General features: G+C 43.6%; 6 protein-coding genes across 6 annotated transcripts; 3 read left to right on the top strand and 3 right to left on the bottom strand.

Moving 5' to 3' along the window:
- Positions 1–175: 175 nt before the first annotated feature.
- AOL_s00188g152 (uncharacterized protein) lies at positions 176–1,889 on the bottom strand (the record flags this gene model as incomplete). Its single annotated transcript, XM_011128400.1, has 3 exons — positions 176–1,512; positions 1,593–1,680; positions 1,800–1,889. 3 exons carry the CDS (start codon positions 1,887–1,889, stop codon positions 176–178), a joined length of 1,515 nt encoding a protein of 504 aa, XP_011126702.1.
- Positions 1,890–5,421: 3,532 nt separating this feature from the next.
- On the top strand, positions 5,422–6,383 carry AOL_s00188g151 (uncharacterized protein; the record flags this gene model as incomplete). Its single annotated transcript, XM_011128399.1, has 3 exons — positions 5,422–5,541; positions 5,595–6,114; positions 6,187–6,383. 3 exons carry the CDS (start codon positions 5,422–5,424, stop codon positions 6,381–6,383), a joined length of 837 nt encoding a protein of 278 aa, XP_011126701.1.
- A 738-nt stretch (positions 6,384–7,121) lies between these two features.
- On the top strand, positions 7,122–8,691 carry AOL_s00188g150 (uncharacterized protein; the record flags this gene model as incomplete). The annotated part of the gene is made up of 3 exons (XM_011128398.1): positions 7,122–7,234; positions 7,332–7,395; positions 7,504–8,691. The coding sequence occupies 3 exons, from the start codon at positions 7,122–7,124 to the stop codon at positions 8,689–8,691; spliced, it is 1,365 nt and encodes a 454-aa protein (XP_011126700.1).
- Positions 8,692–9,198: 507 nt separating this feature from the next.
- AOL_s00188g149 (uncharacterized protein) lies at positions 9,199–10,238 on the top strand (the record flags this gene model as incomplete). Its single annotated transcript, XM_011128397.1, has 3 exons — positions 9,199–9,567; positions 9,703–10,111; positions 10,180–10,238. The coding sequence occupies 3 exons, from the start codon at positions 9,199–9,201 to the stop codon at positions 10,236–10,238; spliced, it is 837 nt and encodes a 278-aa protein (XP_011126699.1).
- Positions 10,239–11,166: 928 nt separating this feature from the next.
- AOL_s00188g148 (uncharacterized protein) lies at positions 11,167–12,453 on the bottom strand (the record flags this gene model as incomplete). Its single annotated transcript, XM_011128396.1, has 1 exon — positions 11,167–12,453. The coding sequence occupies one exon, from the start codon at positions 12,451–12,453 to the stop codon at positions 11,167–11,169; it is 1,287 nt and encodes a 428-aa protein (XP_011126698.1).
- Positions 12,454–20,289: 7,836 nt separating this feature from the next.
- On the bottom strand, positions 20,290–22,479 carry AOL_s00188g147 (uncharacterized protein; the record flags this gene model as incomplete). The annotated part of the gene is made up of 8 exons (XM_011128395.1): positions 20,290–21,037; positions 21,097–21,140; positions 21,208–21,265; positions 21,324–21,416; positions 21,497–21,525; positions 21,923–22,016; positions 22,077–22,139; positions 22,214–22,479. 8 exons carry the CDS (start codon positions 22,477–22,479, stop codon positions 20,290–20,292), a joined length of 1,395 nt encoding a protein of 464 aa, XP_011126697.1.
- Positions 22,480–22,684: the final 205 nt, after the last annotated feature.

Genomic DNA, 22,684 nt, shown 5'->3' with positions numbered 1-22,684 from the left:
AAGGCCGTGCATATTTTCAAAACATGTTGGTAAATTATTATATTGTAATCGTGATAGGATATTCCTCTTTTGAAGAAAAACATTAATCGTACATTTTCCTCGATAGTACAGGTTCATGGACCAGAGCTGCCACGGGTATGAAGTACTTAAGTAGATACCACCTAGAAATCAATGATTACTCCGGAATCTTAAACCCTCCCGGCACCAACCTTCCAAAAACATTCTGTGGGTCATAAAGCGCCTTAGTATTCTGCAACCTCGTCACACTCCCCGATCCATAAGACGGAATAATATCATCCTTATGGAATCGATCACCATAATTCAAGTACCTAAAGTTCGCCAGCTTTCCAGCACGAGAAGCAATTCTTTCAAATCGCCTTATCAACCTCCTTGAATACTGCAGCATGGTGTTATCATCGTCTTTACTATCCCATCGTAGCTGAATCCACATCACAGCTAATGGCTCGGTGATACCCATCGAATTCCCACCCTTGGCTTCACTAGCAGCGATCCATGTTGCTCCGACTGGTTGGAATGCGAATTGTACTAAGAACCCTGGGGTTATCCTAAGGTTATGAGTGGTCATCTCCAACCAAGCCGCTCTCAACTTCTTTAATAAGCTGAGTTCCACTTGAATCGAAACGGTCGTCATGGTATATCGATTTCCCGACCCCTGAGCGTCTCTCAACCCATCCGTCGCAGATTTAATGGTGCCATTAGGTGCGAACCATTGGAAAGTAGCATTGGCAACTGTACCATCAAAGAAAGGTTCTAGAACAGTGGGCGGAGACAAGGGATCCAGAACGCCATCGTATGCCATAAGCGCGACGTTAGTCATAGGATTCGTTCCTACGATCGAAGCGGAGAAGATGATATGACTTTTAGTATCCGTATCGACTCCACCGTTACAATAGGACTCCGCAGCAGCGAGGTAAGCATCGGTAGAGGCGAGCGGATAACGCATATACCACCCGTTAAAAATCCCAGTAGCATCAACAGTCATCAATCTAAACTTTGTGATGATTCCAAAATTGTTGGAACCACCTTTAATAGATCTTAATAGATCAGAATGGTGGGTCCTATCAGCATTAATAACCGTCCCGTTACCAAGAACGATTTCAACGCTGGCGATGTTATCTGCAGCCCAACCCTCTTTGTTTGCATAGAAACTGATACCACCACCGGTGAGGTATCCGCCGACTCCGAGGTCGGAGTTCCTACCGCCGAGAACGGTGACGTTGTACGGTAGAAGTGCTCCGTAAACGTCGGTCCAGCGACTACCGCCTTCAACTGTTGCGAGTCCTGTGTGGGTGCTGTAGGAGGTGTGATTCATGTTACCCAGGGATATTAGAACACCTCGTTTGATGCCTGCCCAGCCGGGGTTGTAGCTGTGACCGCCGCTACGGACGGCGAACTGGCAGTTTCGGCGGGCGAATAGCTTTACTGCTTTCTTTACATCGTTGGTATTGTGGGGGGTGAAGACGCATCGAGGGAGAACTTGTGCCGTCGGGGCTGGGGTTAAACGTGGGATGTTAGGGAAAATTCAAAATCGGGTTGATTATAATTTAAGTGGAGGATTTTTGAATACGTACTCCAGTAGAAGGTCAGATCATCGTACTGTGGCGCTAATGAGGAGAAGACTTTTGAGTGGCCGGGGAACTTTGAGTGTAGCAAGGCGCACTACAAGATACATACACAAGGTATTTTATTAGTTGGCTTGTATATTAATATAATATCTACAAGGTCCAGAAAAAAGCGTCTTGTATCTGAAATTTAAAGAGAACAAAGAGGGAACTTACGCATATATTTGGATTTGTAAATTGAAGCACCGTTGCTTGGGCTTGGAGGACCAAGCTGGAGTACAGCAAAATCGACTTATAAGACAACATAATTGTCAATTTTGTATCTCGAACCAAATGCTATTACTTAGAAGCTCTCGACTCTGCTGCTTGAACAAAATAATTCAATCAAACTGGAAAACAGTATATACTTTATATAGACATTTTTCATACCCCATAGACCTGCCTCCCCGCGAGCCAAACAAAACTACCGATCTCAAATTGCCGGTCCGGAGGACCCGGCCCTACATCAAGAAAAATCGAACTTAACTTGATAACGTTGTTCATGCCGAATTTTGAAGACGAATAACTGAAGTATGTATGTATGTACCCACCAAAAAACGAGATGCGCCAGTCCTACGGCAAGCAAATCGAACTTAGCGCAGTCTAAACTTCACCTATTTAGTCGGTGAGGTCAAAGCCGTTAATTAACTCTATAGGCCTAGCGGACCGCCGCGGGACGGAGCCAAACGAGAGTCAGCCGGAGACGCCATTTGATATTCTAGATTCCATGAATTTCCTAAACCCGATTGGTTACATCGAAATGCAAATCCAACAAAAACAAAATTTAAGGTTTTTGGATTTTTGTTTTTTTGGATTTCGTTTCGAAGCTGAATTTATGTATGTGCATATACATGCATCATCGGTCATGCAACGTGCTTAATATAGTTGGTTGTGAAGGAAGTGCTTATTACTAGTTTCCCCGCTTGCCGTGTGGCTTTCTCCAATGAAATTGTGTGATTGCCGTTCGGGATAATAAAAGTGCTTCTTGGTTCTTATTTAGGATAAGAATAGGTATGCAGGTTTTACCCACTACTATCGTATCGAGAGTGTACAAGTCTTTTTTAGAGGTCCGTACTACCTGAATTCCTACACAAATATAAACCATAATGCACTTCAAAGTGTGGACCGCGTCTGAAATACGAGACTAAATACACTTTTGGCCTGAACTGCGCTCCGGGACCGAGACTAAACCATAATATAACCAACGCAGTAGACCTCTCCAAAAAGAGCAATATACACCAACGAATTAGCTATAGCTCGGACGCCACGGATGGAGACGGCCCAGAAGCTCTAAACAAATCATCGAGAAAGCTGAATGCAATGTAGCATGATAGTATCGTAAACCTGATTCCTTCTATCTGCTCCCCTTGGTGATTTCGGAATACGACCTCTCGAAGCAACGGAAGAACTACAACTTGAGTATAGTGGGTTTTTACACGTATTCCGAAGTGGGGCTTCGTCTTGTCCATTTTCGAAATCATCGTCTCGAGGTATCTCGCGGAAGTATACACTAGTGAGAACCGCATGCATCACGGAGGATCACTTTATATACCCCTTCAATACTGACGTATATACATATATATATACTTTTTACCACAACCATGGCCACGGTACAAGCTTCACAGGATATATCCATATACTTTTGCTCACTTAAACCATGATACCATGTCCATGGCCACGGTAAGGCTTAGAATATCAAATCCCGAATATACGGCTGTCAAATAATATTTTTGTCCATTGGATTTCAATTGATTCCCGTCTTATCCCTAATACAAGATTGATTTAAGAATAACGCACTTACCGCTCCTTACCCAGATGGTAATCAGATGTGACTTACATGCTGGCCTGAGACGAGTGGCTGCATTGATCTAGAAGTGCCAATGCCGAATGGTTGGCCCATAAATGTGAAAACCGTGAGCCTAGCCCCACTTCGTGGCTAGGCAAGGTGGGGGGGTTGTTAGATTTATCAGATATCTTTTTTTAAAAAATATATTTGATACGAAAGAAGTGGATCGATAGTTAATTAAGTAGTTAACGTTATTATTAATTCAAAAATTCAACATTTCTGCCAGTATAGTGATTAATTAAGTAACCCCATATACATCATTATTGGTATGGAATACATACTTACCTACATCACTCGAACATACCATTACAGCTGATCGTTGACCCGTTGCCGGTACTCGGGATGATATGAGACTCTTTTTTATAGGTGGATTTCGTGAGAGTGGATATCAATTAAGTTTCGAGGCTATCGATGTATGTACTAACCAAAGATGGTTAGTTGCATGCAATACCGCAGCAACCTTAAATCGGCGGAAATCATCGAAGTGAACTACGGATTGCCGCTATATGTGTGACCCGAAACGAGTTCGGTTGCAATGCAGTTGGGTTGGGATATAGTGGTTGATGATGGCTAAATCCTAAATCCTAACTTGAGCACCTCTTGTTTTTTTTTGTTTTTTTTACCTAACTAGTCAAAAGTCAAAGATTAAGATGGGATCAGAAAAGGTGCTGTTTATTTATGATTTGTGAGGAAGCTTACAACCCCACCGTTGTTACCATAGTGCTAGTGGTAAGATTAAACACTTACAAGATAATAACACTTCGCCCGGCTCGCTCCACGGAGCAGGAGGTCTTTGGCTTCGTATCCGCGAAGCTGACGACAACGCAAAATCTAATATTGTAACAAAAATTAATTCTGAGGAGCCTAACACAACGAGACCAACCCAAAACTTCACCAAAAAAAAAGACGATGTTCCAAGATCTAGGTACTGAAGCCCATGATTCCTAAAGTTAGTCGATGAAGGGTATTAAACGGAAAGTTATTAGCCCCTCGCATTTTTTGAACGTTTGTATAGAATACCTTTGCTAAAAGAACTGTCTAGTTACGAGGCTGACCTTTTGCTCCAACTTTTTGTGTGGTCGGTGAATTTGTGTTGATGTTGGATTTTTGCTGTGTGAGTTCTTTTTACAACGCTCTCAACACACTATACGGAGCTAGTACTTGTCTCGTACTCGTCGCCAGACTCCTCAACCGTGTTGAAGTACTTAGTAGATAGTACCTTGCCAATCTGGTCGCTCCAGCTTGTAGTATTAGTTTGGTAGAGCTCACCGGTCTATCCGATTGGTGGTACCAGGTCAAACTACCCGTCGTATAGTATGGTACTTGGCGAATTTCCCGAGAGTTACAATACTGAGCGGCTCTTGAAATACTTAGGAACATAGCGACCGCAAAAATGATACATAGCTGCCACAACTATATAGTATACTTTCCAGATGTGGAATAGCTTGAAAGAATGATTGGCTCTGGTCCAAAGTCTCCCCAAAAAATCGCCATTGGTCGATAAGGACTCCAGCCGCATGCACGGTTTGTATCTTGCATACCAAGGTTATACGGTACAAGCAAAGCTTAGTTGCGATAGTACTTTGTTGAAAAGGCTGAGAGGATGCACGTTTATCCCGTTTTGCAGATGCTATACACCACTTTTTATTATGATACCCCCTCCTTCAGCTACGTGCACGCGCATATTCTTTCGACTTGAAGTATATTTTATATATATCTCTACTATGTGTTTGAGGCCGTCTGTGGGCTTTTTTTTTTCCCTGATAATTCTTGAAGGATTCGATTGCTTTTTTGACCCCGCATCTCGTGTAATTTTTGCGAAAACGCGGGATTATCTTTTGTTGAACGTGATGTGATGCCTTTCGGATGAGCGATGGAGCGGGAGGAGGGAGGAGGAAGATGGATTGTTGGCACCATCTATAAGAAGGCGGGAATCCCTCCTTGAACGTCTGGATGATTCCAATCTTCTATCCATCAGTAGAGTATCATCTTGACCTAATTAGAGACCGGTCTAAACCAGACAGTGGTCGTCCTACGGCTTTATATCATATCTTTATTAGGAATCGCTCTCGTGTAATCACATCTAGCATATAGTTCTTCTTATATTTACATTTTATAATTATTAGAAGAAAACAGGATGGACCCTGGAAAAACGAGCTGCAAACTCCTCGGATAAGAGGGTTAGGAAACAGGCGCTTTTGCATGATCTGGAAAGTCAAGATTCCTTCGAGAGGGCGTTGGGGTCAGGTGGTACTGCTTATGTCGTTGCTCATGTCCCCACGCCGCATACACTGGGTCATGCTAAAATCAAAGGCACACAAACGATAAAACACCTTGGGAAAGCTGCCGCAAGCGGGATCGAAGCAACGATGTATCGTGATGAAGATAGAAGACGTGGATTATCCATCCCTCAAACTCCCTTTGATGATGAGAGAAGTAATAGGAATCTAAGAGAAGGAGCGATCGGACAACTTGGGGAGGCGGCAAAGAAGTTGACGCCGATGTCGCAGTTGAAAAGTGAACTTAAACACGATATGTTTGAGGCTGTAGAGGACGTGGCGGAGAAGAACCACATACGTTTTCCGCGGTCGAAGCATGTGAAGGGTGGGATGAAGACGGTTTATACAACCCCGGATAGTATGCCTTGTAAGTTGTTTCCCTGTGTTCTTGGCCGAACTATCTGTTGAACAAAATACTTACGTTACTGTAATATATTAGTGTATAACACTCCGGTTTTGGCACCTTGGTACACGGATAAACCGAGCGGTGAGCTCGAGGTACCAGGTGATGAAATGTCAATCGATATATCTTATAGAAAGTTAGCGAAGGGTGCGAATGGCAAGTCTAGAAAGGGTTCGAATGGACTGGCCAAAGGCCAATCAAGAAAACCGAACAAAGGCAAGTCCCGCAATTAAGTTAGCTGTTCTTAGCACTAGAACTAGAGTACTAGGTTATGTTAGTTGTTAAAGTTGGTTATTTTCATTTTGCAAGAGGAACAGCTTCACATCTTGATCTATTAATAAGAAACCGGAAACTTATATTCCCGAGACCTATTGACTTAGAAGCGCTGCTAGCCTTCGAAAATACAACTTGATAAATGGTGTTGCGCCGACATAAGCTAGTACTGTACACGAGAATGCAATGCAATGTTATTCATAGCCCAAATACATACGAATTCACAATAAACGATTGGGATCGCATATTGTAGTTAGTTTCTTGATAGCTAGATAACTTGGCTCTGGGGAATGATTTTTGATAGTCCGCATAACGAATATTGAGAGAAGGCTCGAAATTTCGGTATTCATAGTTATCGTTATTGCTATCGCGATATCGATATCACAAATGCATGGTACGGCTGAACAATATTAATATTCCAGCCTCGTCGCGATATCGCACCCTCCATCTTCGCTCCCGCAAGTTCGTAGAACCAAAACTACAGATATAACTAGATCTTAAATGCGAACCAATTTCCTCGTGGCCCTCCAGTAACATCAATATCGAATACATATTGAAAACTGTATACTAGAGTTTGTCAGTCGAATCAAACCACCAGCAGTTTCGCAAGCGTTAACTATCCACCCTGGATGCCTTAACCTACAATATCTTTTGTAGTATTGGCTTCATCCACACTAATTTCATCAGCCCTAATTATAATGACTTCAATAGATGACTTCAAAGGCCATATCTTTGAACTTTACAGCACACCTGGTCTTACCCTAACTGATATCATTGCAAAGATCGAAGGGGAACATAATGTAACGGCGACGTAGGTGTATTCCCTGTTTTTATTTCCACACATATATTTATTCTTAGCCTCAACAGGATTGCAAATAGATGCTAACATACAAAACGCTTGTTTCCAGACGTGCAGTTTACAAAAACAGACTCAAAAAATGGGGATTCAAGCGGAATACAAGTAGAAGTGAGGTTCTCACCACTTTGCGTGAGCAAGAAGATGATCCCAAGATTTAGACCTTCCGAGACTCTGCTCGTTTATCGAGAATCGAAAAATACCGCAAGAAAAATAAGATACAGCGACATGAATACTCCAGCAAGCCATCAACTCAACCATCAGCCCCATCCAGTACGGCCATCGTGCCACGGCAAATATCACCACCGCAAGTTTTCGAATTATCCGAGCGGCTAGGCTATGAAGTTAGCAACTATATCAAAGGCTCATTTGAGAGTAAAAGGTGGAAGGTCAAGGATAACCAAAACATCATCAACAGTTCTCCAAATCAAGACACCGAAGCTCAAATCCTGACAACATTTTTGACTGATATCGAGACTGGTTGTTCAAATTTTGCTGTGGGAAATGGATACAATGGTGGCTTATATTGGCGGAAGGCATTCAAAAGCATCGAATATCTAGTTAGAGGCGACTATCATGATCACCTCCTCAACATCGTAATTACCATCAACGATTTAAAAGAGAAAGGATACCCCGACGCTGCAGAACTTCTCAAATCCTACGCTTCGCAGCTAGGTAGACATAAACAACCATCAGAAGGACATATCAGAGCTTTAATCTACCGAGAGCTAGGCAACGCAAGTCTAGATCAGATGCCACATCTTGAAGAAATAATTCTCGCTTGCTTTGTGGAACTATTTGAGCAATATCTTGGAGATTATTGCTGTAATAGTTTTGTAATGCATATGAATATGGCGAGGAGAAGGTTGAGGCTTGGAGATTGGGTGGATTTGACGGACGTCCTACCGGCACTTTCGGTTCTTGATCATAAATTTGGAGTGTCGGATCGAAGGCCGCTGGATGTTATTAGAGTCCGGGTGGAGACGCTATTTAAACGAAAGAAGTATTTAGAGGTTATAGAACACTCGAATAGTTTTGTGGAAAGGGCAGAGTTAATTGGGATTCAAGATGATCCCTGGCAAAGGCATTATTTCTCGATTAAAGGATGTTATTATACGGGAATGTCTCTATTCTCGCTAGAGAAGTATGAAGAATCATGTATTACCCTATCAAAGTGTTTTGATTTGATTGAAATTTTTTATACTATACGGCATAATTTTGCGCTGTTTGATTCGGAGAGAGTGGAAATTGTTGAGAGGCTTTATCAGCTATCACAATTGGGTTTTGGTGATGCCGGGCGATGGGGAGCTGAGAAGGAAAAGTCGCAAGAAGCGATATCAGGCATCGATAATACGGTAGAGTTATTGGAGGAACTACAAATTGAACGGTCAGAAAACGACGTTGTACTTTAGCTTATGGGTATGCTATATATATCCTCGAGGAATGGGGAAATGCAATTTCGGTTAGGACTCATGCCGTCCCGTAGATACTCGGATTGGTTTAGTTAAACGTGTCAAACTGTGAAAATATTGAATCATACGGGGAAACTGATTGCGGAGTCCGTATTGATACTAGGCATCCGGTTGTCGAGTTTCGGCACCCTTGCCACAAACAAGGCTGTGGATCCTGCGTTGATGCTGTGACATTCCGTAATAGTACAGTCACGTGATGACACTAGCCTGTTATATTGCGGCAGGCATCTCGTCACAGCCGGGTTCAGGCTCAGGCTCATCCCACCTTCCAATTCACCCGCCACCAAATATAGTCGTCGTCAACCTCATCGCGAATTCTACGACTACTTGAAAGTCGAGTCCCCGCTTTCCCCCCGGTAAATAAACCAACCAGTCCGACATACAAAGACAGTTTCCACCTGTTATTCACATTTGTACTTCACGTCTTACAACTAAGAACCGAACACCATGTCATCGCCACCATCGAAGGCCTCCGGCCCCCTACCTGCCCATGTCTACGACGAGGAAGCGCCTCCATCATACCACGAAGCAGGTAGCAGCAGTCGAGCCCAAGAATCTGCCGAACCCCTCCTCGGGAGCCCACGATTCGACCAACCAGACGACGCTTTCCCACCAGATTACAAGACTGTCGTCGCAGAATCGTCCCTTGCGATCCGCCAACGCTTCGTTTCTAAAGTCTACAGTATTCTGTTCTTCCAGCTCCTCGCCACTGGTATCGTCTCCGCCGCTACATTCTACTCAGCCGGCTTCAAAACATGGATTCAAACAAACGGCTGGATGATGTGGATCAGTTTGTTAGGAAGTATCGGAGCCTTGGTAAGCCTTCTCCTCCTTTCCTTCTTTCTCTACCAAAATTCGCCGCCTCGTACACTTGCATACACAAACTGTTACACAAAGCAAACATTTCCAATATCAGTAGTATCAAACTAACACAAGTCACTTCAAATATAGATCGCAGTCTACATGAAACGTAAATCCTACCCAACAAACTACTACCTCCTCGGCCTTTTCACCGCCTTCGAAGCCTACTCCGTCGCCGTAATAACCTCTTTCTACGACTCCAAAATCGTGCTCGAAGCTGTTGTCATCACTGCTGTTGTCTTCGCCGGTCTAACCCTCTTCGCCTTGCAAACTAAATACGACTTTACACAATGGCAGGGGATCTTGTTCACCTCGTTGTGGATTTTAATCGGAGCCGGCTTTATCAGCATGTTCTTTAGCCATGGAAGCAGTTTTGAGATGGTTTACAGCGTGGGCGCGGTGGTTATTTTCTCCGGCTATGTGTTGGTGGATACCCAAATGATTATGCACCACTTCACACCAGATGAGGAGGTTGCTGCGGCCATTAGCTTGTACCTTGGTAAGCCTTGACATCCCTTCCATTCTGTCGCGCGTCTAGGATATCGTGTTAATATGGTGTGATATTAGATATTATCAACCTCTTCATCAACATCCTCAGGATCTTGAATAACCAGAATAGTAACTAAATTCGGGTTGTTGATTGGTTCCGGAGGAAGATACTAAGAGGTATAGGTACGGCCTAACAACCGCCATTCAGGGTGGGTCAACAGAAAGGGTCGTGGCCAATCGAAGAAAGAACCTTTTTTTAAAAAAAAACGCATTATTTCCTTTTTCCTTTTTCTATCAGGTGCATCAATAGTGGAGAAAATAAGATCAATTCATGGGACAAAACATTGGGATACCATTCGTGTGTGCGTGTGACTTTTGGGTACTGGTGGATGGCAAGTTAATGGGATGTTGAATTTATTTTTTTCTTTCTTTTTCCTTGCTTTTCCGTTGATATCCTTCGCTCTTTTGTTTCAATCGTTAGTTAGTTAGTTCTGGGGCATTTTTTTTTTCTGGAAGTTTTGTTATAGTCATTTGCAAGATGGCTACTTTTGATATATCTAAATCTTGAGGAACAAAAATTGCAAAAATGATCCTTAATAGGGGACCTCATAGTTTAGTAAGGCAATGACCTATAAATCACCTATACATAAGCAGTCTTGTATGTAGTATTTTTCAGTCTAGTTATCAAATCTTTGAATTTTTTCGGGCCGATCCACTACCAACGGAAAACAGATGCTTTTATACGCTCGCCGGAACAGGCGATAGATACAAAATTTGCAAACTTCAAATGACATTGCTACCAACGATACGCAGAGGTAAAAAAATAAAAATAAAAAACTGTTCAAACCGAGCGACCATGTTGACAGAAAGACATGCCACCAAAATGCTGAGCAGTAACGCCATAGATAAACCCCCAATGCCTCCAACCTACCTACCACCGAAGAATGCATAGTACGCCCACATCTCGGTCTGTGTACGAATACTCATTGCTTCGTAGATGCGTAAAACCAGATCAAACTCCAAAACTATGGTAAAATGTAAATGAACAATCCAATCATACATATTTCATGCTTCCAGATCTAATCCACAGACTTCCATCCTCCGTTGTCTGTACCCGTCATACAATGTCCGCCATACATCCCTTGCCGTGCAATCCAATCTCTCTTCTCCATTCCCCGTCTCTTGAACCATTTGACATTTTGGAGCTACATCTTCTTCCAAACTCTTAAGTTTCCAAGGTTGTGGTACTTTTTCCCACTCTCCGTTTTTAATTTTCTTTCCGGCGTCGAAGAAGATATAATACGCTTCCTTGAGAACTTTTGATGGTTTCCAGTTTGATGCTCGGTTCCCATTGCTTTCGACCGGTGAATTGAAAAAGTCGGATGTGAAAACGTCGTGAGGCCATCGAGGGAGGATCATTGCTGTAGTTGCATATATTTTGTCCACTAGTTTCCCCAACCCCCCAAAATCTTTAGAAATGGCCCCTTCCTGCTTCATGACATATTCTAACTCTCCATGCTCAGGCGTCACCATCAAGAAATTTGATGATAGTCCTCCACTGCTATCCCTAGGTGCAGATACCGTCGCCACGGGAGAGTGTAATAGCATCTCGTCCATGTTTTTCATGATAACAGCTGGACTTCGAAGGTATATCAGTCGTTTGTAATCCGTCATATTGAGCATTACTAACGGGTTGACTGTATCATCTGGCATTGGTAGAAGTATTGCTGAGTGTTTGATTCTTGCGAGGTGTAGGAGCCTCCTTGCTGTATGATATTGTTGTGATTTATCCGCTGATATTTGGTGCGGAAGTGGCGGAGGGTCGAGTGGGTTTGTTGCTTCTTCGTCCGACAGTTTGGTTGTATCTTCCTTCTTATTCTTCTTCTTTTTGCTAGTCTTCTTAGTGTTCTTTTGTTTCCGTTTGTTGTTCAATGTCTTTTCTTGGATAGCTAGTATCTTTTGTGCCTCCTTTTGTTGAGACTCCGAGATTTCGAGTTGCATATCCCAGCTTTCGGGATATATCAATATCCGCGAAGCTTTACTCCTCAACCGATCAAGATCGTTAAACATAAGGACAGCAGAGCAAACAGTCGTAAAGTCATCAACTAATTGGACATATCCCACAGTTTTATACCTCTCCATCTCTCTTTGCAACTCCATCTCCAATTGCTGTTGTCTCTGCTCCCATCTTAAATCTTGAGCCCCACGTTGTCGCTGCGATGTCGAAAGTATTCGCTGAATCCCACCACCGTGATTATAGCTTTTGGATTCACTGCTAGGGGTTGGATTTTCGGCTTGGGTTTTTCTTCGTTTCTTTTCTATTGCTAGTGGATGTGTTTCCGGCAGCGGCATTGTGTCGTAGTAGTGCTCGAGTGTGTGCATTGATCTTCTTTGGAGGATGCATCCGGAGAGGAATAAGATGAAGGAGAAGAGAAATACTAGATATAGAAAGTAAGCTTTCTGCAATATAGAGGGTTAAGGAGTGGTCATACGGATGCTAGAGGTTATTCGGAGTCCTATTCGGCCCTTCATGGCCGCGGTGGAGGGGTTCGGTGATGACAAAATAGAAGGTGTTATTGTTCAGTCAAGGAGTGATGTTTAGTTCAAAAGGTTGTATGCTTTCAAGTTACAATAACTGTAGTTCAGTGGTGATATTTCCAGAGCTTGAAGAATGTAAATATTTGAACTCCTGTGGTATGTCGTGGTCTCGTGCCCAATAATATTTTCCAAGATCAAAGTCTTTAGGTACAAAGGTATCATCACCATGCACCACCAAAATAACTATCTTCGTTAAGATATTAGAAGCACAAGAGTTTAATAATCCACTCCAATTAAAGAGCCCAAGACTTTGGAAGCGATGTGATAAGGCTAAACACCCGTACCGTTTTTTTTTAGAAGGTTCTTGGCTGCCTGCGTTCCACAGATGCGGGATGCAGACAATATGTACGAGAGGTGCTGGTGAATTGTTGGTGTTGTGATCATACAAGGGTGAGCCTTCTTGTTACCACGACAACAGATATTGGGAGATGGATGTAATAGGTGATGTCACCACGGTTCGACACTGACTCGAGAACCGATGCCGTGATTTCCGAGGACGCGAAATTGGCTCCGAGACCTGTGGGAAATTTACGCCTCTAGACGGGGACGTATGGAAGAGGCTTGCATAGTGCGAAACATAAAAAGGGGTTCATCTTCGAGACAATTCGAGGTCACGTGTATATATTTTGTGCGACCATGTTGTATTTTTAATGCTTCAACACGACGGGGAACAGGACGCGACTGCAAGGCATAGAGAGGCCGCTCAATCAACGGCTGTTCCGTACAGATATTAGAGCGTAAGGGTGTACACCACTCGACGGTAGAATTTGAGTTCTCATAGGGGGCAAAATTATTTACGAATACAGTATTGATGTCTTTCAGCCCTCAGGTTACCACACTGCTGCCTTAACAGACTAGACTAGACGTCCATTATTCATCATGATATGCTCAGGTGGTTGCACAACGAATAACAACCCAGGCTCCCGACAGCATCTAGATTGCTACAGACTCTATCTGATTATCATCAGTTCTACGTTCGAGATCAGTCTTTCTAGTGATGCTGACATATTCTGCCCCATTGTCACCCCGCTGTGTAGTCTTGCCTGCTATGTTGCATTGTAATCAGTAGTACATAGTTTGTAGGCTTCCAGTGTTCGTCAGTACATCGTGAGATCCAACTGTGTACAGCTTGTATACCGAAGAATAAGGTTTTATGGTGGCGAAGACCCTAAGAACGTTCCCGGTGATATTCCTACGGCTGAGTCTACTAGTACTGACGGTATCTGAATAGGATACTTTGTCTAGAGCTGCTTTCTTCTTAGTTCCATGCCAGTACCAATTTAATCCCTTTAAAATATATGCTTCAAGTTTGAAATATTTAAATGCATACAGTTAGCCCGAATGATTATCAAAATGCAGATTCGGCACCAACTCTAGCAGCTTTGAGGAATCAATCGGAAAGACTGATCTCTACCCCTACCCGAACAATCTTGTCTCGTACCCAGACCTGGAAGGAACAATCCAATAAACAGTATTCCTATACTGAGTACATACGTACTTATCGGTTTCAAGCCAATCGGTTTCAAGAGTACAAGACAGTACACACCAATCCGTATCTAGAAAGATTAACAGCATTGAACATGTATACTCCAACACTCCAACGCCTTTCAGCCTTCGCATGCACTATCGGGCTTCTGATTTCCCTTACATCCGCCCTCCCGGTACCAAGCAACCCAGTAAGCCTCCTTCGTCCAAAATTCCAGACCTACATTCTCTGTAAATTTTAATGTTAATTTTCACACACATTTATATATATACAGTCTCTGGAGCCTAAATCGATCAATGCCAAAGCCGTAGATCCGCGAGCCGGTTTTCTAGACGGTATCGTAGCCATTTTGAGCGGGCTCGGAGGCTTAGTTCCCGCTATTCCAACGGCCGCTCCAACTACGAGTTTGCCTCCTGTCAGCTTACCAATAAACACTGGCGAGACTGGGGTAAATGCTGGGAGAGATTCCGACATTTTGCCCAATACCACGATTGATATCCTATAAACTTCCTGATCTTCTTATTGTGTTGAGTTGTATGCATGGTAGTTAACAATTGCAAGTGCCACCTAGCTATAGCTTGTGATACTCATTGAGGAAAATGATGCGCGATATTGCCTATCGAAGGGATTTATGTAAACTGCGGTGGGAAATCAATTGCTTATTATTGTGGCTTGTATTCGTACTTTAAATCAGTCGGCACCAGCCGTACAACTTATTGCGATATTGCCGTCTAAATTATAAAATGTCTTTCTAATTTAATTCGCGGGCCCGGGTCCACAGTAACCTACATAGTATGCTGTAACATATAACGTTGATGCAATATTGCACTGCCCAATAAATCCCACTAGCCACTTAAAATCTTCCCTGGCCCTATCGCCAAAGGCAAAAAAATATATAATGACGAGCCATTAATCAATACATTCCCACATTTGTGGATCAGAATAAATTGCCAAGGCTCGATCGGCGGTCACAATGCATGCATGAACCCAGAACTCCACATTATCGATAGCATCATCACTTTCCCGTTCCGTCATTGAGGCTTTTATCAATTGGGTCTCGTGGATGACTGGAATAAGCGATAGTTACGTCGTATATACGACGTGGCGACGTCTAACTTACAGACGTAGGTATATCGTAGGTTGCAGCTTGATATGAATGATAGAACGTCAGAAAACCCAAATCTATTGATCCAATACTTGGACAAGACTAACTTATTAGAGCGGCAAAAAATAAACATCGTACGATACATGCCAGAGACCTAAGCTAAAGTTAGCAATTTCCGTATTGTGGGGCCATTGCTACAATAAAATTATGTACCGTAAAGCGACCCTAATTGTTGCATGTTGCACGATTCCGAGTCAAACACAACCTTAAAATTGAAAACCCCACTCGGAAGCTTGAAGCTCCGTGAAACAAATCCGATCTTTTTGCTACATAGCAAAAGGATCACCATTCAGAAAAATAATTCCGGGCTTTTTCTGTTATGATTTCGAGGTTTCGATGCGAATCAAGGTTTTCGTGCATTGTGTGTCATGTCAGTTATCCTGACATATGCATACTAGTTTATCCTGTCCGGCGGATCAAAATGTTTTAACAATACAAAGCTTAAAGCAATCTCGTAACCACAAGTACCTATTATCGCCCAAGTGGAACGCAAAGTTTTCATCGATATATGCCCCCGGCTTCGTTCAGTAATCTAACGGCTAGCGGATCCCCTGCAGAAACTAAAGCCACCTACTGACGTCATGTATACCCACCGACAGACGGCGTCGCTAAGATGCCCAAAACGGTGGATTTCGCGACAAAATGCAACATAATGCACAAGGGAGCCAAGGCGAGGTCTCAGAACTAATTTACTTAACTGCAACCCCAAAAAACTTAATACCTTGATCAAGAATTTTAAAGAGCATATAAAACATATATATTTAAGATCGAAAGACGTAGTAAACATGAGAGCTTCTAGTACCGGTCTCGTGAGAGTTTCTCCCTAGAATGCTGTGGTTTCACACCTTGCCACTTCTAAATGCCGGTTTTCCTATTTCCCCATCGCCAAGAATCGGATACCTCGAGCTTACGTTTTCAAGCCTGGCACTATAACAACATTCAAGGAGAATACTCATGTGCCCAGACATTCTGACCCACCGCCCTGCCCAATCGTAGCTGGGTGGATCTAAAACGGGTAAGTGCCCTCCGGAACTGCAGTGCCGATGCTTGGGGAGCATACAAGAATGTAGAAAACAATGAACATGACCCCAGTCATGATGCCGGGTGCCGGACGCGGCTCCTCCTAAACTTAAAATCTATAAAGTCTTCACTATTTCCTGAAATCTGGAAAGATTTGCGAATATGCGGAGAAGTACCTTGTCAATTATTTCAATACATTCCTTTGAATCCCTTCCTTTCTTTTTTTTTCTTTTTTACCTTTAGTACTTTTTTTTGATTTCCGAAGATATATATAATCGTCGTTCCTTACCAACTTTTCTTCCAATCCTCATTCATTAACCACAAATGAGAACCTAGTTTCTAGCTTTGCCCTGTGCTTACTAGGAAATCAGCATAGACGATGAAGGCCTCGATATTCTTTTTCTTCTTCTCCATCCTCAGTTGCAACTTGGCCCTCGCCATTCCTGTCGCATCCCCACTAGATAACGTAAGTATATAAACCACCCCGAAGAATATTTCCATGCATCCCAACTCTCCTGAAGCTTTACAACTTAAAGCTTCGGCCGCCGAGCTTCTGGGTCTGGGTTTATAAACCCGTACTCTAACATATAAATATCTCTTTCTACAGAAGCCAGGACCTCAAACCGTACTACCAAATCCCGACAACGAAGCGATCAGAAAATTCTGGGACATGCAATAAATCAAAACTCGAAGCTTCGAAGAGAAATACCAATACCTCCTACATTTCAAAGACAAAACGAATCATTTGAATGCGCTACCACTATCGTTTCAACAAGAGTTTCCAAGCCGCCGGCGGTTGTTTAGAGAAGCTTTCCATCAACGAAGACCAACCAACAAATTGTCAACCGTCTAGCTATAGCTATAGCGCTGAGCATCATAACAGAATTCCGATTATACCGACACATTTCAGAAGTGCGGACTTGGGTGGAACTGTGGCACCAGAATTCAGATCCTGTTTGATTAGCATGACAGGGACGATATTCCCCCTGCATTGTGGCAGTCATGCTGGAGATACTGTAGCCTTAACCAACAATAGAATACAAAATTCACCGAAAACATAAATCATGACCACAAAGTCCGTGAAATGAGCTCTTAAGAATATATTCTAAATCCATCGACTCAAATTTGCGATCGGAAATCTGTACTATCTTGATTAGCTCCACTAACCATTTAGCATCTGCGTATCCGGATCCCGCTACCAAAAAAACGACGAGAATCACAGCTTGATATCGATAGCTATCTACAGGAAACACCGCAAAGCCTACTTCGCAATTTCATCCTTACAACCCGTCCCACCATGGTACTAAGGTCACTGTCACCATTCAGCCACATGCCCTAATTAAATTCCGTGATAATACATTCAGAAACAAGCTGCATCTAGAACTCATGTTCCAACGTGGCACGAGTTATTCACTTTATCATCTCTAAGGACATATCACAAATTCACCTTCACAAGCCCGAATCCCTTACCAAAAACTTAATTTGCTTCAAAATAGGTCTTAAACACCTCCTCTGGTTTATGTAATACCTGCTTAGAGTAAACATATATGCACATCCACGCACTAGAATCACATACACACGACATTCCTCAAGTTCGCCAACAATCCCATATTTTCCTTAATGCAATATTTCATATATATGCAAAGGGGGATCATAATTGGAAGCCTTAGGAAAGAATCGCTAACCACGGGATCAAGCGAGAAATGTCATCGATTCTTTTGGACGCAAGGTTTTCTATCAAGTACAGTAGCCCGCCCAATCAGGCCTCGTAAACTCCTTCAATATATCAATTTCATTCAAGTTATTCTATATATAAATTCAAATGTGACAGATAAAGAAAATACTTACAAAGATTTCATTTAAATTGTTCTGGGTAGGCATAGGTAAGGAAGCTGCTGACTAGCTGACCATGAAAGAAAATATCTAATACAGACGGCCGGTGGACGGCAAAGCAAGGTCTGATCTGGATACGAAATACCACCGGTCCCATCCCCTGTGTATTGAACACTCGAATACAATAGTATTCAATAAATGCAAGTTGGTATAACCCATCTCGTACCCAGTCTGACTCGCCTCCTGCCCAGAATTTTAGCCTTGCAATTGTCCATTCGCTTGCATGGTTTCAACATTACCCTCAAAGGCAAGGGGACTCCACAATGGTAAAGATACTGCATTCGTTGAATATATCCCTTGCGCAATTTGTCCATCAAAAAAAATAAAGTAGAAAAATAATCTTCCTGTGCACATGCTGCGGATCTATTAGGCCATTTAAAATATTTTATTTTATTTTTTGGACTTGACTTCGCCCATATTCGACTTGAACAGAAAAATAACATTCCGGCAAACCATTTCATGCACGTAGACGCCCAAACGACGGCCGTGAGATTTCGGGATACCCCTTACATCCACACACACACATGGACTGGGTTAAAAAAAAAAAATGTCAAAAGTGGTGCCCCCTTCAAAACCACATTATAGGCAACCCCCCTCCCATCGAAAAACTCGGTACTGTGCTTTTTTATTTTTATTTGAGCTTCAATGAGGCTCAGAGCATAAAAGATCGGCGCGTTTATGAATATAAAGGTTTTAGACTAATTGGCCACAGAGTACTTGAACCCAAGGCCGTGCCGCGCCGTAACTATTTATCAACTCTCGAGACCTCCCTAATATCCTTGAGGGAAGGTAAGTGGTATCAAAATTTACTCAATTTACATGCCCCCAATACGTAAACCTCTAAACACATGGTAACTGTCGTTTTACTTGAGATTCGAAGATATATCAGATGCATTATAGTTAACTATTTCATACCTCCATGTTGATTTCCACTCTATCACAAGGAATAAATTAGAACCAAATCTCTAACGATCTCATTGACTAGTTAGAGTGGCCACATAGCAACATATAGGATTAGGGAGGGTATTGGCAAGTACTGTGTACTGCTCTTTAGCTCGACCTCTCCATGCAGCTTTGCTCAAAGCCCGATCCTTGTTTCATGTCTACGTACACCCTCCGTAGCAATTGACATAAATATCCCGGTATCCGGCATAGGTATACGGGCCAAGCATCGGCATGCTGCTAGATACTATGCACCAACGGAAAGAAAGAGAGAGAAAACAGCTCATACCCACCTATTTTTGATGATTAGTTATGCTTGTGGGTCAAGTAGTTTATAAGCAGGCAAACTACGGAGCAACAGCGCCGTAATTGGGTCTTGGAAACCTCGGCCGAAAATATTATCTTATAGAAATAGCTAAGCATGTTGATAATTGAAAAAAAAAAACACAGAGAGTCATACGTTATTTTCTCTAGCGATAGGGAGTCAAGCTACCATTCTAAAGTTCTAAGGATACATCGAAGGCTTCTGATGCTTCTATAACTAGGATAGATTTTCCACCGGCGCTGCAGCTCGATTGTATATAATATTACCTTCGTTGTCTCGTCACTAGATTCCTCAACTATAGCACTTCGCGTCGACCTACCCACAAACCACATACAGACAAGGGTGGTAGCCGCCTAGCTTTTAATCTAGTACGCATGTCTCCGGCAATCGACAGCCGAGCTCGGTCAATATACATGCTCCCGTGTATCTGCTATAAACCCTTCTTCGAGAACGAACCTCTAGGCATAGTCTCTTTGGCCTGTTAACTTTGGGAGCATCAGTATTGACTAGAGATTCTTGGTGGGTTTTTGGTAGAGGCAAAAGATCGTTCTATTATGCTAAACGATTGAAAAAAAAAAAAAAAGTGCAGATTCATATCGTCCCTATCTCATGCGTGTGTTTCGTAGAATATCAGAAGAATATATAGTAGTAATACAGGTTTCAAAAACAAAAAAGTTTCTTTTTCTCCTCGTAGATCAAATTCGTGTTCTATCGTCCAAGCCACCAACTGAGGGAACAAAAGGTCATACATTGTGCAACCTACAAGTCCTCGTCCACATCTATTGCCGAGGACTGAGCTGCAGCGTTGACCTCCGCCATGAAATTGCTACCCCCATTTTGTGGTTCCTGTTGAGGAACATGCTCCCCGGTTCCGCCGGGTCCAAAGGCGCTCTGGACGGTGCTATCTCCACCAGTAGAACCCCAATAGTCGTTCATCTCGGCGTCCAATTCTTCTGCTGTCTTCTTTGGTCGATTCATACCGCCGGCCCTCTCACCGCCCCTCTCACCTCCCCTGTCACCGCCGCCTCTACCTCCGCGTCCACCACCATCACGGCGTCTCTCTCGTTCACCTCCCATTCCTCCACGTCTAGGTGGCTGCCTTCGGTCTCGCGATCCACCGCGCTCACCGGGGATATAACGATCAATGCCTAGCTCTTTCGCATTCTGTCTCATCTCTTGAACATTTCTTGGTGGTCCGCCTCTGCGCTGTGTAGAACCGCGACCAGAATTGTCATCCACTTCAGCATCCTGCGTTCCAGAGACTCTTTCAAACAATGATCGGCCCTCCCCTCCGCCTTGCATGCCACCTCCGCGCCCGCCACCTCCGTGCCCACCTCGTCGTCCGCCGGGTCCGCCAGGTCCCCGCTCATGCTGAGAGGCAAGCCTAACACGGATGGGCTGGCCCTTGGCATTTGCACCATCGAATTGATCGACTGCGAGGATTGCTTCGTCCGCGGTTGCATAGATGACGTTGGCGATGCCTTCAGAACGTCCAGCCTTGTCATAACTATATTTAACTAGTATTAGTTTGAGAGGATAATAGTGGGTCAAAACATATGCACATACATAATATCAATCCTGCGAATTTCACCAACACGGCTAAATACGTCCTATACGCCAAGGCTTTAGCAGCCGACTTTTTTTTGGTAAGTTTTCAGTCAACCATGTCACACGTACCCTCAGGTCAGCCTCTCCAAGGTCATAGTGAAGGTTTTCGACGCGAATTTTTGAACTCCTGCGGTTCTAATTAGCAACAGTAGACAAAATATTTCTCTGACAAGTCAATATCATACTGATGAGGTTCGCGATTTCTACCATCGCCACGGGGTTCTCTGGGGCGATGATTGTTGTTTCCGTCATCGTATTTATCATGGACCCAATTGCCTCTAACGGATGGAAACAGGTATTAGTATTCATAGCGCCGGCAAGCAATTTAAGGCAGGGGTTTATGGGAGGATTTATATACCGAGGAGGATCACGTTGAGGGCGAGTTTGCTGTAAAGAAATCACCGGGAGAAAGAGCCCAACAAGGGTTAGCACAGTCTGTAAGTGAAGAGAGAAAGCAGTATAGTCGACGGGAAAAGCGCAAAATATTTGGTCAGAAACGTGTCATGATGTAAGACGATGTAATATCATCGCAGTCGATTTCCCCCTCGTCGTATTAACTTAAGGTAAACATCGGAAGTGCCAATTGCCATAGCTGTAAGGATGTCGAGGCTTGTTAGGGCAACAAGCAGCTGACTTAAATGCTAGAGGGCGAGAGCTAGAGGCGATAGCTCTGTAGGGTGCTCTGATGGGCGGCTTGTCCTGGCTAACAGCAAGATATCGCAATAATGGCGAGAGGTTCGAGTGTCACGCAGGTAACACATAGGCACAATTTGCCGACCAATACAGGTTCAATGTGAGGTAGAAGAAGATAACGGTATGATGTATCAAGAGTATGAGGAGCAGGAGGGAGGAGGAGGAGCAGGAGGAGGAGAACACGCCTAGAAAGCTCTAGGATTAGCTTTGTGTTACACTACAGCAGGAATGGAGGAGCGCCGCACCTTTGAAACGCCATCTCTAGGAGTACGATTTCCAGGACCGCGTCTGCGATTTCGATTGTTTGTCTGGAGCAGGCATACATGTTAGTGAGGCTCCTAGATGCACGCTGCCACGGTCAGGGGTTCGCGCGGGTGCATACAGATCTGTCGGCCACGATCTCGTCGAGGGCGCGATCGAGAATGGACCCGTTGTCAGCCATAGCGTGAATTCGGCGACGAAACGAAAGTATAACGAGTTGGCAGGTTGTCGATTGAACTCAGAAGTCAAAAGTAAGGCGCGTTTACGGAATTGGGTGTGATTAGGGATTCGGTGAAGTCTGGGAGGTTGAAGAAAGACGAGGGCGAGGTTAGGAAGCTGAAGGCGAGACCGGGTTAGGTTTTGGAATCCTGCTGCCTGCCGGAACATTCTGCAACGCAAAAACTGCAACAATCCTAACCACCACAGAACCCAGCCTCGTAACTAGACTTGTCCCATTGCTCACGCTCACATATGACCACCATTTAACGATTTCGACGAATTTGGTACCAAAATTTTCGGGGGAGGACTGGCCCCGTCCCCAGGAGAGAACAAATGGCCACAAAGACTAAAGGTAAGCTAAGAAACCTTCTGG

The sequence above is a fragment of the Orbilia oligospora genome (assembly GCF_000225545.1).
Source record: "Orbilia oligospora ATCC 24927 unplaced genomic scaffold scaffold00188, whole genome shotgun sequence".
Classification (NCBI taxonomy): domain Eukaryota; kingdom Fungi; phylum Ascomycota; class Orbiliomycetes; order Orbiliales; family Orbiliaceae; genus Orbilia; species Orbilia oligospora.
Note: the sequence above shows the minus strand (reverse complement) of the source record. Positions and strands in the feature narration are given on the sequence as shown.